Here is a 17,520-nt window from a genome sequence, read left to right on the forward strand (position 1 = left end):
ACTCACTGCGGGTGCCAGTCGCACAGTCGCGACAGCAATATAATTACGCGCGAGCGATAAGGATGGGTAGCTAGGGGTCATTGGACAAAATTCTACGTGCTCACGGACCAGACTATAGAAAGCGGCTAAATCGGCGATCGCCGATGCTAAAAGTAGCATATTTGCTGTGGCTGATGTGGCTCTAATAGAAAGTTCAATACAAATTAAGCTTCAACCACACCAACTCGTGCAGATTGCCATCGCGATCAAGGCCAATGACAGGTCGCGCGACCCATGACAGCACGCGACCTGTCATTTCCCTATGATCGCGCCGTGATCGCGATCTGCACGCGTTGGTGTGGTTGAAGCATTAGTGACTATTATTCCTATAAAGGCCTAAGCGGTATTCGCTACCGTCTGCGGCAGAGAAAACTCAGTGGGTATGCTGTAATAATACTGTTCAGACCTAAGCGGTATTGCCGCGGTACTTGATACTAAATACCTGAGCGAAACCCGCGTGGTATGTACCTCTACCCACAGCGGCAGCGAATATCGCTCAGGTCACTCTAGCCGCGATACTTAATACTAAATACCTGAGCGAAACCCGCGCGGTATGTACCTCTACCCACAGCGGCAGCGAATATCGCTCAGGTTTGAATAGGCCTTAAATGTAGTACATAATAATGGTTTGCTTACATATTTCCAGCCGAGCATGGTCTTGCAGCACTCGCAGTAGATGTCCGCCACCGCGTGCAGGCCCGTCAGCAGCACGCGCTCCTCCGCCGGCCCACAGCCCACGTTCACACTGGAATTACAAAGAGAATGGTTCATTAAAACAAAAGTACTGTCGCACTCCTAGTAGAGAAGTAATTTATTACATGGGTTCACAATAAACGATCGTATGCGTCCTATCATGGGCTATAATGGGCAGGGCACATAGTACGCAGAACTGACGGCCGATGGGGCAGAAAGGTTCTGGAATGGAGGCCGCGTACCGGAAAACGCAGCGTGGGACGTCCACCTACAAGGTGGACCGACGACATCGTAAAGGTAGCAGGGAAGCGCTGGACGCAGGCCGCTACCAATCGATCAACATGGAAAGCATTGGGGGAGGCCTATGTTCAGCAGTGGACGTCCTATGGCTGAAATTATGATGATGATGATGATGCGTCCTATCCTCAGATCCACATCTGTGCTCAGTAGGCCTAAGATGCGCGCCGTGATAACTTTTATCGACGTCAAAATGTATGGGTAAAATCGATAAAATGGCGTGATAACCGCTTATTGCGCCGCGCATCCTAGGCCTACAGATCATAGATGGTGTGCGTCAGAATGGACATAGATGGGGGACAAAATGTTTCGTCTAAAATCGATAAAATGCCGATAAGATTTTATTGTGGCGCACAGCCTAGGCCACTAGCCGAGCTAGGTGATAAAAACTTACAGATGATTTTAAACGACACACGTATGGGCATATCGCGTAAAATGGATAAAATGTCGCGATAAAATCTTATCGAGCCGCGCATCCTAGTCCTACTGGCCTGTGTACCTATTGGATGGAGGAGCTTCAATTTCGAAGCTTTGTTTTATTTGTAAATGAATTTAGTTAATGACTTGAAAATACGATGGCCCTTCATTTATTACGATCATTCAAGCCAATCTACCGCAACTGGGCAGGTGTTGTAGATACTACACCTACGTAGGTACATGGCATAATAGGTACCTACGCTCTTAAGTAAAGTGGTTGGTTTTTCTTTGAAGTTATTTGATGAAAAGGCTTGAAAGGGCCTTGGCGAGTGGTGTAGCAGGCAAAGGTCAGCCAAGATTGGCTTTCGGGGCAGGCTAAACGTTTTACGCGCTCTTAACTAGAAGGGGCCCGTAATTGCTCTAATCTGCCCCTTAATAATACTGCTGTGAACCGGTTTTTAGTACTTAGCTAGGGAATAGGACAGTATTTTAGGGAATCCAGATATGGTAAACTTGATTTATAAAATTTAGCTCTAAAGCTTCAACCACACCAACGTGTGCAGATCGCCATCGCCGGCGCGATCAAAGGCTAATGACAGGTCGCGCGACCCATGACAGTTCACGCGACCTGTCATTTCCCTATGATCGCACCGTGATCACGCCGGCGATGGCGATCTGCACGCGTTGGTGTGGTTGAAGCACGAGTGTAAAAAAAAACAACAAAAAACAAGCAAGGGCACTGATCAGCAATGCTATTCTTCTTGACCTGCACTTTATCTGCTGGAAATTGATGAAGATTGACAAAGGTGGAAGCAAGTTACACTCTATTATTATTGTCTTAAAACTGTATACAAAATATTATGTATTAAACTACTAGCTACAAAAAATATACTTACACTGAATTGAAGAGATATGCGCGCCCCTGGCTGCCTTGGAACGACTGGAAAACAACAAAAAATATATTAAAACTATGGCATAATAAGGGTTTCAAAACAAAATCATTGCATTATGGGCACACGCACTTGTAAAAGCTACGGCGTTTAAATTATAATAAAAGGTGAAGTCGTATTAAAAGTCTTTATACCGGGCTAAATCTACTTACTTTAAATGCATTGTCAACGCATGCAAACTTATTCATTAACATTTTGGCGAATTACCTAATAGGTACTAGGAAGGAAACTTTTAAGGTTCGGCCAAACCAACGCGATCACATGCGATCAGCCGGCCGCCATCGCTGCACGCTGGCTGATCGCGTTGTGGTTTGGCCGAACCTTTATCAATCTGATACAAGTGAGCAATTTTATTAAATCGTGACAATATTGCCTCGATTTTTAGGCTCTACATAATTATTTTATTGTAAATAGGTAGGTAGTTACCGAGGAATTAAGCTCACTTCTATTGAGCTATTGTGAAAATACACGCGGTTATACTCATTACAAGCTTAATTAGTTTAGGATCATTAGTCACCCCCAAAATCCCTATGAAAAATAAAAATAAGTATGATTTCATGTTACTACCGTGTATACTTTTTAAACATTGCAAAAGCTGATTTGAATTTATATTTGCAAAGCAGGTTTATTGGTACGGTTGTCTAGTCTTAGTAGAAAAAGAAAATTATGCAGACACTTTGAAATTTAAAACACTACAATTTGATGCGATTTTAAAGCAGCAGAGCCAGCTAGATAGATCTGGGTTTACATAATGTAAAAATACAATTCACTTTTCTTCCAAAACATATTTGCATAAACTTGGTTAACGTTTTAAATGGGTTAAACCTAGAGACGACATTTGCCACAAATACAATATGTATGAACTTATTGGATTCGATTAAAAGTTGATTTGAAAGTTGTAATTTTAGTTCATAGATTTGGGGTGTTTTGGTATTGGTATTCGGGAACCCCAATTCCGGTGCACCGGAGTACCGGAACTACAGTTCAGTGTGCCTTACCATGAGTTTACGTCTAGGTGAGCTCGCTAGCGAATACGTCAAAAAATATATGAAGATTTTATTTCTTGAAAGTAGCCGCTAGGGGCGCTGCACAATATGTCATACATTTAAATGTCATTTTTTTACGCAGTCGCTAGCGAGCACACCTAACGTAAACTCATGGTAAGCACACAGTAGAGGTCAATATCTTACAGGACTATTCCCACCTCTCGTTCCCACCGCTGCAACTCCTGTGTAGCCAGGATCTACAGCTTGACCGCCAATAAAAACCCAACCAGTGAAGGTCAAGTTTGTGTTACCAAGCTTAAGATTCTAGCTATACAGGAGTTGCAGTGATGGGAGGGAGAGGTGGGAATAGTCGTGAGTCCTAACCTACGCGCAGCCGCCCGGCGTGGCGCCCTAGATTTTGTCGCCTTGGGTAAATGCAAGGCCGTCCACCCACAAGGACCGACGACATCATAAAGGTAGCAGGGAAGCGCTGGACGCAGGCCGCTACCAATCGATCAACATGGAAGGCATTGGGGGAGGCCTATGTTCAGCAGTGAACGTCCTATGGCTAAATGAAAAAATGTACGTAAATGCCCTGGCTGTCCCGCCCTAGATCGGGCCCTGATGAGAGGTGGGATTAGATCTCCTCGAAGAGAAGAACTCGTTCGTTCGTTAGTTCGTTTCAGCCAAATGACGTCCACTGCTGGACAAAGGCCTCCTCCAAGGTTTTACACAATGCACGGTCCTGCGCTGTCCGCATCCAGGCTCTTCCCGCGACTTTTACCACCTAGTAGGAGGCCTGCCCACGCTACGTCTTCCAGCCCGTGGTCGCCACTCGAGAACTTTTCTGCCCCAACGGTCATCGTCTCTACGAGCTATGTGCCCCGCCCACTGCCACTTGATTTTAGCAATTCTGCGAGCTATGTTGGTCACTTTGGTTCTCCTCATTTCTGATTCGATTACGCAGGGAAACTCCAAGCATACTCACTCACCTTAGATATAAGCTCGTCATGGCTGGCCAGATGCGCGCGGCAGTGGATGCAGCTGTAGGTGCGGTGGGCCGGCGGCAGGTATGCCTGGAAGGTCTTGACCGGCGCCCGCGCGGCCGGCCCGCCGCCCGCGTCGCCTGCCACCGCGCCACGGTTAGTCACTCCGTCACGCATGAGTGCCTGCTAGCTGTCACAGCACAACCGTGTGCTTACCATGAGTTTGACGTACATTAAGGCGGGTTTTACAATCACGCTGACCGCTTGCTGATCGTCGGCGCTGACAGAACAATATCGCACACTTAGTGCAATAACATCACAAGTGCAATAAATGTTTTTTCGTATTTCTGACGTTATTGCACCAAGTGTGCGAATGTATGTAATTGAAGGAAAAGTTCTTGAGTGACGCTGACCGCTCGGCGCCGACACTTCATACATTTTGGCTGTCAACGCCGACGTTCAGCGTGCGTCAGCGCGATACTAAAACCAGCCTAAAGGACATAGCAGACTTATTGACTCGGAAAGGAATCGACACCGTATCGTTCTTCGCAAGCTGTCATCGCCTTTCGCGCGGTGTCAACCGCGAAGCGAGGCGTTTACGTAAAGGTACAATTGACAGACGGGCCGTGGACCGCAAACTGCAACCGCAAACTGCAAAAGAGTTTTGCAGCGTCTGCGGCCCGTCTTGGAATTGTACCTTTACGGTGCGGATAAGTGTGCGTTGCAGTATGGAGTTTCATACAAAGAATACTGACCGTCTCGAGTTGATACGGTTACGATCCCTCTCCGGGTTGATAAGTGTGCTACGTCCTTAAACTCGCTAGCGAGTACGTTTAATGTAAACTCATGGTAAAATTACCGGGGTGAGCGAGGGTGCGGAGAAGTCAAAGCTCGTGTGGTCAACAGGTGCTGTAAAGTGATGCATCAGAACTTGAGCATTTACAAATCATATTGACAAATTGTTGAATTTGACAAGCCATTTCGTTGATGATGTCAATCGTTTCTGCCTCATAAATCATAAAAAAATGTCTATAGACATTATAAAAAAGATAAACACAATAATATTATTTTAGTTTCTGTGTCAGTTCTGATCTGATCAACCTCTGATGCATCATAATACAACACGTGTCTGTCAATAAATGCGATCCATCCAAGTATCTCACAACGCACATACACAACGAGAAGAGAATATACTCGGTACTGAAGACCTCTGTCAGCTGTAGGTCTAGGATGCGCGCCATAAACTTTTTCGATTTTACACGATAAGCCCATACGTTTGTCGCTAAAATCATCGATAAGATTTTATCATGGCGCGCATTTTAGCCCGACAGCTGCTTGCGTGCGTTCCAAGATACTTGCATGAAGCTTCTGCTCTCTCGCTCACCGTGGCACAACACAACCCACGTCAGCGATGTAGGGTACATGATACCACCCATTCTGAAATTAATAGTGCTGTCATGTATCCAGAAGCTAACGTTTGGGAGCGCCCTAAGTGCACTATTGGACTGCGATTGGGACTTGCGATTCCAGAACACAACAGCTAGGCTAGGATGCGCGCCACGGTAAATTATCGAGGCATTTTATAGATTTTAGACGATAAGCTCATACATTTATCGTCCAGAATCGATATAATTCAATGGTAAGATTTTATCGTGGGGCGCAATCTAGCGGTCAAGCATCATTTTGATACCATTTAGCTATCGTATTTATTTCCAGTCACCAGTTAGAAAGTTGCCTTCCATTCACATTAACACTAATGAATAAGTAGTTGATCAATTATATTAATTTCTTTCGTTATTTTCTAATCATTTGAGAAAATTATGCAAATCTCGTCATTAAGCCTTGATTCTAGTCTTTTGCAATTAAAATTTAATTAAAACTTGTTAATATCTGGCGTTCTTTGAAAGATTAATAGTTAAGGCCGTAATTTATTCGACTGCTGTCAGCCAAACATCAGCCGTAATTTACGATCGCGGTATTAATAACATTATCAATAGAATATTGATTCACATAAGTGCGGCAAATGGCTTCAAGGCCGTATTTATAAATTGTAACAGTCATGATGAAACACAGCTAGCTAACTAGAACTACCATACAACACACCCTTCCGTTCAAGTTTTGACCAAGGTAACGTGCATATCTGGCCCTATTTAATGTAACCGGCTTAAATTATAATGGCCGAGCAACCGACAAAATTATTAGGTAGGTATTAAGGTGCTATTTAACAAAATTGTTATTAGTTAACAATGTCACTTGTCGGTTACATTGCCCTGTTGTGAATGGGCCAAGGAGCTTTATTTGGTGTAGGGCAAAAAGTAAAAGTAACAAGTTATAACTTTTATTGTAGAACTTTATCACTTTCAAACACCGGTCATTTCAGTTTTCACAGAACTTTTAGAAAAGTTGGGTACTTATGTAAAAGCTTCTGCCTTTGATTTAGTCGGCTGGCAAATTAGATGCCATATTAGAATGTAGATTATATTGAGGGATTATGTGCTTTTGTGCAATGAATTTGATCAAAAGACAACACGAAATATTCACAGTTTACAGGTACATTTTGAACAATGAGAATTGCAAAAAATGCAATATGCTACATTAAAAACCGAACTTCAAGCTGTGCTATTACAGTTTATTTTTAATTAAATCCCTATCGCAGTCGAGTAATAGCGAACGTGGGACGTCACACTAACGGCACTCATGCGCACAAGCGATTTTACAACAATGGTTGGCTTAAATTTGGCTCAATCGAACCTACCTATCGCATCTGTAACAATAACAATGTATTATCAATAACAGAAACAAAAATAACACTGGGGATCGAACCCAGGGCTTCTCAAGAGGTTTAAGTAGCTACAAAATTTTAAATAACATTTACTACATGGCATGAAGACAAACAGTGTAATGTAAATATTATGCAACGTGTTGAAATCGTTTACAAAGTGTGCCTATGTGTGCATGAAGAAATTTAGACGAAATGTTTTCCACACAAGAAAACGTCTTGAAAATACAAAATGTATTTTGCACTTCTTTCTTAGGAGTTCGTTTCGTAACTTCCTTTGTTGTGGAACAAAAATGGCACAAATAGAGTACAGTGTACGAGCTGAGAACACCCAATTCACAATAAATTCTCTAATTACCTACAATCTAGTTGTTGAAATGTATTAATTAAAGCCCTCTTTTTTCAGAGGCAGTTCCAGCTAACTTAAATTTTCATAAGCATCAGGCACTGTATGTAATAACACTAGTAATAACAATGTTGAGTAATAATTAAAAAATGAAACCAATTGAAGACAGCTGACGATTGAGTCTACAGTTCTCTTGGAATATGTATTCCCAGCACCAGCCAATGTTTGCTAGTGGTGGAGGTGTAAGAGTATATTTTGGACATGTATTCGTAGGTCAAAAATAGCTAAATATATGAAGAATATGCGTTGATTTGTGTTTTCCACGGGAAGTGTGTCTATTGCCCGAACTAGGTACACGGCACAGCTTATTATTAATAAACAATTTGGTTCTAAACGGTGTTCTCAAAAATGCCCCTTAGTCACCATTACGGGAAGAGAAGGAGTGGTCTATTCTTGTCTGCATAGCTTAAGTTACCATAGTCCAGTCGCCGAGCACGTAGAATTTCGTCCAATGACCCCAAGCTACGCTCGCGTGTAATTATATCGCTGTCGCGACTGTGCGACGGGCGGCCGCAGTGAGTGTGCGAGCGCGAAGGATGGGTAACTTGGGGTCATTGGACGAAATTCTACGTGCCCGGCGACCGGGCTTTAATAAAGGATGAATTTGGCTTTGAATGATGTTGGTTCCTTACCTGCCTGTCGGGAGCAGCACCCACCCGCTGCCCACATCGGCCGCGCAGACCGCCGGTCACCTGCCGCGCGCGCCCTCGCCCCGCGCCGCGCGCGCTCTCTCGATACCCGCCACCCTCTGTGGACAAAGAAAAAGAAATGTTACTGGCCAGTCACTAAAGAGGTTTGTTGGTTGAGTTTATAATCGTAAAGAGGATGCTAGTCATAAAGTAGTAGAAGAAGTGGTGAACACCAGCAGATTTTTCTTTCTTTTTTCAAATGGCATGTTGCTGATCATTTCCATGACGCGGGAAAAAGGTTCTTCTCAAAATTTTCTTACAAACTTTTATTTAGTTTCTGTAGATAAGTCTGCAGTGAAATCTGGAAAGTAAAATTCTACCCATTCTTCCGATTTCTAATTTCTACCCATTACCCATTCTTCCGATTTCTAATGAGTTGAATTTTTTAATTTCATGACAGATTTAAACTTTATTTTTTTCTGATCCAATGAAATGAAATAATCATCGGTTTCTGAGTTCGACAACAAAAAATAATGGCTTGATAACAAGTTCTTTGGCGATATTACCTGATCAGCTGGTAATAATGTTTTTACAAGATTTCGTTGACTAATACCAAGAGCAACCTAGGGGTAAGTTAGTGGTGGGAAGTGTAGGATAAAAGGCCAATGTTCAAAAAATGTTTGGTGTTTTATTTAGCCACCACGCCCACCACTTAGATATGCTATATTTCTCAGATCGGATGCCAATGGATCACTCACATGAATAATTGTAAACGCATCGCATTCACGCATCGCAGGTATTCTAAGGCGTAATTGTTTTATCGTGCTTCTAGGAAACGCACTGATAATTCGTGGCACACGATTAAATTTCTCACATCGCAACCAATTCATTTAGTGCCCAATTAACTGGCAAATCACTGACGAGTCTATCGAAGTTACAGAACTAGAAATGCTGATAGTAGAAAAATGAATATACATTTATTATTGATATCCGCTGTCATGTTTGAGCGAAGTGTAGGTTGGTAGAAATTGTAACAAGAAACGGTGTAGCGTTCATCAATTGTTTTTGCAACTAATGCAATTACAGCACGACACAAGAGACTACGATATCGAAAATATAACAAAACTCTTGGAGGTTTTAAGTAGCATAACTTGGAGTAACGTATATAAAGAAGTAGATATGACGACGGCTTATCAACTATTCTCGGAGGATTTTAATCTCTACTACGACTTATGCTTTCCTCTTAAAAGTATTAAAATGAAATCATCCACTAAGCCGACACATTGGTTCACAACAGGATTAAAAACTTCAATTTAAAACTAAAAGGAAACTCCGATTTTCATATTATAAAAATTCGAATATTGCTACAAAAAATAAATATAAGCAGTACTCTAGGTGCTTAAAACGCTGTACTTTTCAAGCCCAAAAATTGGCAAATAAAAGTTACTTGTATAAATCTAAAAATGTGTGTAAGGCTACTTGGGACGTAATTAAAAACAAGACCAGTGATAGTATAATAAACAGAAATATTGACCAAATAGTAATAAATAATGATAGCATATTGAATCCCACTGACATATCAAACGAATTTAATGACTACTATATAAACCTGACTAATGAAATTTCTGACACAAATAATGACACTTTTGACATCAATCAAATGAACTTGACGAATTCTAGCATGTTCTTAATTCCAGTAGATGAAAATGAAGTTATTAAAATAATAAGTTCACTCAAAGACACTAAATCAATTGGTTATGATGGCATACTTACTAAAATTCTAAAACTTTGTAAAGTTGAAATTGCACCAGTATTAGCCCACTTAATTAATTTATCGTTTTCTACAGGAACTTTTCCTGATCAGCTTAAAATTGCCATTATTAAGCCTCTTCATAAAAAGGGAGATAGGAAAAATATGGCAAACTACCGCCCGATATCTATTTTGCCTGTCATTTCGAAAATATACTAAATTCTTGGATAAGCATAAAATCATTAAGACAGAACAATATGGATTCCAAAAAGGCAAATCAACATCGTTAGCTGCTTTTTCATTGGTAAATAATGTGATGTCCCTTATGGATAAGCGTATACCTGTAACCACCGTGTTCTTTGATATGAGCAAGGCCTTTGATTTTGTGTCACACGATATTCTTATAAAAAAATGTAATTCTTATGGGATAAGAGGTATAGCAAACAAATGGCTCCAAAGTTACTTAAATGGTAGAAAGCAGTCTGTCGAAATTTCAAATTTTGACCCAAAAAATGTAATACATTCATATAGATCACATACTAGGATAAATAAATTTGGAGTACCGCAAGGCAGTATATTGGGACCTCTGCTGTTTCTGCTGTACATAAACGATCTCCCAGATGCAATAGACTTTAAATGCACTCTTTTTGCTGACGACGTATCTGTGGTAATACCGTGCAATGACACTAGAACTTATAACCAAGATATTAATAACACTATACGTAAGGTAATAGATTGGCTTAAAAATAATAACTTACACGTAAATTTAAATAAGACGACATACATTCAATTTATAAATAAAAATGGAAATAAATTATCATTAAACATACTTTTTGAAAATCAAGAAATTAAAGAGTCCAGCCAAACTATCTTCCTGGGTATTCATATAGATGATCGCTTCTCATGGAAAATACATATCGACATGATATGTGGTAAAATTAATTCCTTTGCGTATGCACTCTGGCGATTAGCTCGAATCAGCGACAAAAAAGTAGCCATTCAGGCGTATCATGGCTAGGGGAGGTGAGCCCAAAGCGGGTATACCGCCCAAAGCGGGTAGCCTTCGTTATTCACGTATACAAGCCGATTGTGCACATGTGTGCGTTTCGTGGCAACGCCCGAACTTGTTTCGACACGAATCAGTTTGGCCGAAACATCGGCGACGCGCGACGGAGCTCCGAGACGCGAATGTTTTTATTTGCCTGTTTCACAAAAAAATATCAAGATATGTGAATATGAATTACTTCATTCTGTTTAAAGTTGTGTTGAATCTGTTACTTGTGTATTATTCTGCATTAAAACAGCGTAGAATTCTTATTGTTTCAGCAACATTTCTAATAAAGATTTTGAGATTATTTTACAAAACGTAAAAAAGTATCCTTTGGGCAAAGCGGGTATGGGTAAAACGGGTAACCGCTTCTTATTCTTATTCTAATTATATATGGATACAAAAATGGTAGTTTCATAGGTAATTTTTGTTGTTTTGGCTGAACAAGAATCTGAATTGATAGAAGTCTTGTTTCACATGGATATATGGATAATCATTTTTTTTTGGTCTGATAAAATCGGATTTTTATCTCACGTATATCAATATGCAGAGAGCAATAGAATTCCGCACCCTTTCAAAAGTCAAACTGCTGGAGAAGATTGGTGTAAAGCCTTTGAAAAGAGATATCCCCAACTAACATTAAGAAAGCCAAAGCCAACGACAGTAACTTGCCTTGCCCAGTCTTGACCCGTTTTGCCCCAGGGGCCATACCCGCTTTGGGCACCCCCTGCGGGCAAACCGGGTAAAATGACCGACTGATTAGTTCTTAAATTTTTGAAGTGATTTGTTAATAGAGAAGTGATTTTTAGTTTTTATTACAAAGTTTAATACATACTTGTACGAATTATTAAAAATATATAACTTTGCAACTGCAGTAACGTCTTTTTTATTGACACAAACCTTAAGTTACCCGCTTTGGGCCCATCTCCCCTATGTATGCTCGCTGCTAAGGTATGCTGTTATACTTTGGGGCAATTCGAGTCATATAAATCAAGTTTTCAAATCCCAAAAACAATGTATCAGGGCAATCTACAACGTGGACAGTCTAACGTCATGTAGACCCATTTTCAAGGAATCGAACTTGTTAACTATCCCGTGTATATACATTTACGAGATTTGTGTGTTTGTCAAGACAAATTTTACTCTGTTCAAGACTAAAAGTAGTGAATGTAACTTTAATACTAGATATCCACATAGATTAAATTTCCCTGCGAAAACTACCAGTCTGTACAGTAAAAATGCTTACTGTATGGCCATAAAAATTTATAACAGGTTAGATGGAACAACAAAGTCTCTTCCTTTGCAACCATTTAAAAATAAACTAAAAACATTGTTGGTACAAGCTGGGTTCTACTCTGTGGAAGAATACTTTCAATCCTTCGACAGTAGATTTCGTGTGTTTTAGTTGAATCCCAAATATTTTGACTGTTTTATGACATACCTAATTATATTCTCGTATTAGTTTATGATTGACCGATGTGATAATTTTATTGTTATAAACAGTGGTTTGTCCTGTGTAATAAATTTTGTACCTAACCTTTAAAATTGACATGAATACCGACTTATTTACTAATTAAATTATGTATTATTAATTAAATTCAATTGACACTAAAAGTTATTAATTAAAAACCAAAATGTAATTTATTAATTTTTAATGTTATAAATATAATGTTAACAATATTTGCATGCCAGCTTCTGGTGGACTGTGCGGACATTTTAATATTGTAAGAACTTGTAGACCACTTTTCACGCAAATAAACTGATTTGATTTGATTTGATTTGATTTGACACCGACACGGAAACTTGTATAGCAACTAGCCAGATCATCAATTGTTTTTTTGACAGCAGCGGAATTTGTTAATCAGGATGCGCGGTCTGATAAATAAGTTAACACGCACTCTTTTAAGACTCTTGTCAGAGTAAACTGAGAGGATATGACGGGCCTATGCTGTGTGGATCACGACAGCGTGTTTTTATTGGATTATTGGGAGGAAAGTGCGCTGGAATGTAGGGTACCGATCCATCAATCCCTGTCTTCGACGGTTGGACAGAGATGGCGTGACGGTACTTTGTCCTGCGGCCTTTTAAATGGCTTCTAAGACTATACATTGGTGACTGTCCGTACATATTTACAAGCGACTTGTTTATTTATTATAAAAATATTAAGCTTAAAATGGGTTTCAGTTTGTAAATGATACGTAAATCGAAGGTGTAGTGTTTGCGTAGTTCCTTACAGATAAACTGGAAAATCGCCAAGAGACTTTAGTCATCATCAATGCGTCTCGGTCGTTATTTGTGATGTGGGTGTGACTTTCAATGTACAAGTATAATATCTACCTATATTATGAGAACTAACATTACATACAATTGCGAGAGTCATGATGCGTTGTCATTCTAAAATCATTCATGCATTTTTAAATGGTTCGTGCTCCAAAATACCTACTTTTTGATTGTCAAGGAAGTGACTTCAGAAAACCTGGAGTGCAGGAGTATCAAAAAGCAATGCAGACATTACAGACCTTTTAAGAAACGATTAGCAGCACAAATTATCAATGTGTAACCGAGTGATATCGTGCAGAGCACAGACCGGTAAAAGGCACTTTAAGGCCTTTGACACACTTGACGGAAATCCGCGGAAGATCCGCGAAAGCAGTTTTTTCTTATAATCGAGCGACTGATCATCCGCATAGTGCATAATAAGCATAACTTCTTGGCTGATGATCCACGAAGGTGTTTCCGTAAAGTGTGGCAAAGGCTGTAAACTTAAAAACTGCAGTAGCAGCTTAAAGCTGTCGATACTAGCTGCTTCAAGCTGTCCATATACAGAGTGGAATTTTGTAATGCCACCTGGAGGAAAAGTATTCTTAATACTGTAGATAGAAAATTTTAATCAAAAAATTCATGGTTTTCCTTTCATTTGATTTATCAAGTTTCTTAGAGAGATTTCATCCTTATACTTAACAATAACGATCGATGCAACAAATATATTCCACCCTGTATGGCGGGCCTAAGAGTCTATGAACTTCAGTGCAGCCGAGCGGCAAGGCCGGCCGTTCGCTGCTCGTGGCCACGCCGCTTGCTGGACAGGATATTTCAGTAGGACTTAAGAGTTTGCCGACCTTGGTTATGTGGTGTTGAAAAGCATCCACAAATTAATAGGTCATCGAACTCATTGTTTTATATTGTACTCATTTTATTTGTTTAGAGAACAATCAATGTTCGGTGCCTAAAACTCTGAAATTCATTTTTTTTTATCAAATTTTAATTCAACGGTACAAATATGATTGCCAGAATTTAAATATGTATTAACGAGTATGATTTGAATAAATAATTCGATCACACTTCCTTGGTTACAGACGTTGAACTCAATTTGAAGTAGAATTTTATTTATATCATTAAGTAATTAAATTGATATAGTTAAGTATACCTACTTACTTTCTTGGCACAAATATTTATTCATATCACGCAGCAGATATCGATTTATTTATTAAAGTTAACATACTTGTTAAAATTAGGACGAAAAATGTAGCTAACACTAACAGGTATTTAATTGCATATTTACCCGTACACTACTGTAAATTAGAAATACAGTGCCTGCTTACGTGATAATGAAAAACGCTGCTGCTATTTCTGTGTTGGAAAATAACAATTCATTATGGAAATTGCACACAGTGAGACGTAGTTATTACTTAGCCACACCCGATGGGGTCGATTTATAAAGTCCTGGGGACAATATAGCAAATTTACCCATAGTTTATATTGAAACTAGCTTTCCGCCCGCGGCTTCGCCCGCGTGGAATTTTGTCTGTCACAGAAAAACTATCGTGCGCGTCTCTGTTTCAAAAACCGGTATAAAAACTATCCTATGTCCTTTCCCAAGACTCAAACTATCTCTATGCCAAATTTAATCAAAATCGGTTCAGTGGTTTAGGCGTGAAAGCAAGACAGACAGACAGACAGTTACTTTCGCATTTATAATATTAGTACCTATAGATAAACTGCATTTTCCCGAAATTTTAACTTGCTGTTATTTTAGCTACACAGACTATTTATTACAGATAAATAATAATCTTTAGAAGAGTAAATTAAGCATATAAAGGTTTTCTAAGACAGATTTATTTATGCCAGGCTCAATACAATCTCTACATTTCTGCCATGGGAATTTACGTAAATCTAAACGATGGTCACACATTTTTTTCCGTTGTACAGGATTCTCCATACATTTCCATATCTAAGTAGCTCAGACCATCCTCTTAACAAGTCATCGAGCTCTACAGCATTTTCTTAGGCCAGCAATACACGTATACAGCTTCAAGCTGCGACTGCACAGTGAACTGCGGAGTTCTATGTACGCACATACACGAACCGCTCGAGCAGTTGCAACTGATTCGGGCGGTCGACAGCACGGTGAATTTTCATCGTGCGGTCAAGCAGTCGCCAGCCATACACTAAATGCTCGAGCTGTCGAAAGCTTTCGCGCAGTTACCTCCGCCCACTTTCCTTATTGCACGGCGCGCGCGCTTGTGATTTGTTGAGCAGTTAATACCTACTGCTCGAGCAGTTATCACTGGCAGCTTCAAGCTGTTGACTCTTGACTGCAAGAGCGGTCCGTGTATGTTGATCACTGACTAACTGCTCTAGCTGTCCGTGTATGGCGGGCCTTAGCGCTATAAACTTATTCTAAGGCCAAGGCTATAATAATAGAAGACAATAAATCGTTATCTTGTTAGCTTTACTCACTGTCAAACGCTGATCTTGATGATACACAGACAGACTGTCAATCACTAGTGATGCGTTTTGAATTTGTATGGGACTGTGTTTACGCACAATTTGTATGCATTGAAAACACCCCATTGGCGCTGCTATATTTAACTTGGAGACGAGATCTGTTTGGTTATTGGTAAGATTGTGCGGCTTTGGTAAAGGAATAAGTTCACTAGAATTAAAATGAGTATTCCGAGATTGTATTTTCCTAGTATACTATCGCTATAGATAAATGCTCCTTTTTCGTTGGCTTTCTCTACTTATTTTCCATGTCGGCAATCTGGTTCCTTATAGATGGCCAGTATTCAGCCCACATGACCCCATTAACAGTAATTTAAGCTTCTAAATGTGTGGGTATATTCACAGATGTCAAAGACGATCTTAAAAATACTTGAACATTTTAGAGTTGATTTTTTTAGGAGGACTAGTGCCTGTTTTCACCATCAATCCCTAATTTATAAGTGACCCCTTTGAAAAGAAAATTCATGTTAACTGTTACCATAGACGTCACTTAAAAATTAGGGATTGATGGTGAAAACGGGCATAGGTATCGCATCATAAGTGAGTGCAGACGTCGTCATTATCATTTTCAAAGTCGTATTGCATCCGCTCCAATGAAATAATTTATACAAAAGCATTATAAATCATTTAGGTGCCCTGAATCTGTTCCAATCTATGGTTTTCCAGATACATTCAGACCTCACTACAAAGACTTGCAGACATAAACAAGAGAAATTCTAAATAATAAACTCTTAAAACACTTTCAGATCTCAGAGTATGATAAATAACGATACTAACCCAGTTCAAAGTTTAATAGCTTTTGAGGAATCCACGGCTAAATGCTTTGTGTGGGATTGTATGATGCCTGAAATAATTTAAGAGTAAACAGAAGCGTGCTGACGCCAGGAAAGATAAAAGATTACACCTACATAGGTAAGTTTGAGTCGCATGCAGATGCAGTAATATGATATACATACTTACTTATCTTATGAATTGAATAAAAAGAGGTATTCTGAGAAGACCACACCAAGTCTATGATCTGGTCTAATGAGACCTGTGACTGCTAACTAATGAAATATGGAATAGATAGATGTAAAAGATACTCAGGCGTTTATGGCGTACCACAAAAGAATCGATAAGAAAAACATTGTTGTATTAACGGCACAATTTAGTGGACTTATCAACTATAAATACTATCTTCTACCATTATTTATGACTATTTGGTTTCTTTACTCATGTGCTTCTAGTTCAAAATAAGATTGCAGTGACCTCAATACATTATTATTGTGGTACCTTTTATTTATCAACTCTCTACAAACACAACTATCTATTGGTATTTGGTAATATTAATTTCCGAGGCTATGTCAATAGTTGAGGTATGATGACGTGCAATATGGGGTGAGTATCACAAACTAGGCTACCCGGAACTAATCTAGTTGACCTGAATTAGGATGACCCCGGGTAAAGTTACTGTCACAAATTCCGCTGCAATCTCTTTAAAAATGGAAAATTGAAAAGGAACCTGCTTATGGGAGGCGACAAGGAGTTGCAGTAAGGTTTTATTTAACTGGGCATTTTGGTCTGACCTTGTAGTTCTGGAATAGGTACTATTCCCTGTTGTAAGTTCAATCCTCGCACAATGAAAATATTTCTGTGCATCCGTTTGTAAGTAATTTAAGAATGAATGACAAAAGGATTTTTTCCGGTATCAATTCTGAAAATATTGCTTAGTTATGGACTAAATGGCAATGTGCAAATTGTCCAAGGACCATTGAA

General features: G+C 39.6%; 1 protein-coding gene across 2 annotated transcripts in view; it reads right to left on the reverse strand.

The window, feature by feature from the left end:
• Positions 1-17,520, reverse strand: part of LOC135075700 (protein yippee-like) — a 187,938-nt gene that overhangs the window by 5,944 nt on the left and 164,474 nt on the right. For both annotated transcript variants that reach the window (XM_063970157.1, XM_063970156.1), the window contains exons 2-5: positions 8,186-8,301; positions 4,375-4,558; positions 2,343-2,386; positions 676-784 (exon numbers count right to left, since the gene is read on the reverse strand). In XM_063970157.1, the coding sequence (XP_063826227.1) occupies positions 676-784; positions 2,343-2,386; positions 4,375-4,545 (324 nt within the window). In that variant the 5' untranslated portion in view covers positions 4,546-4,558; positions 8,186-8,301. The remainder of the gene's footprint in view (positions 1-675; positions 785-2,342; positions 2,387-4,374; positions 4,559-8,185; positions 8,302-17,520) is intronic.

Source organism: Ostrinia nubilalis, chromosome 10 (genome assembly GCF_963855985.1).
Source record: "Ostrinia nubilalis chromosome 10, ilOstNubi1.1, whole genome shotgun sequence".
NCBI classification, from domain to species: domain Eukaryota; kingdom Metazoa; phylum Arthropoda; class Insecta; order Lepidoptera; family Crambidae; genus Ostrinia; species Ostrinia nubilalis.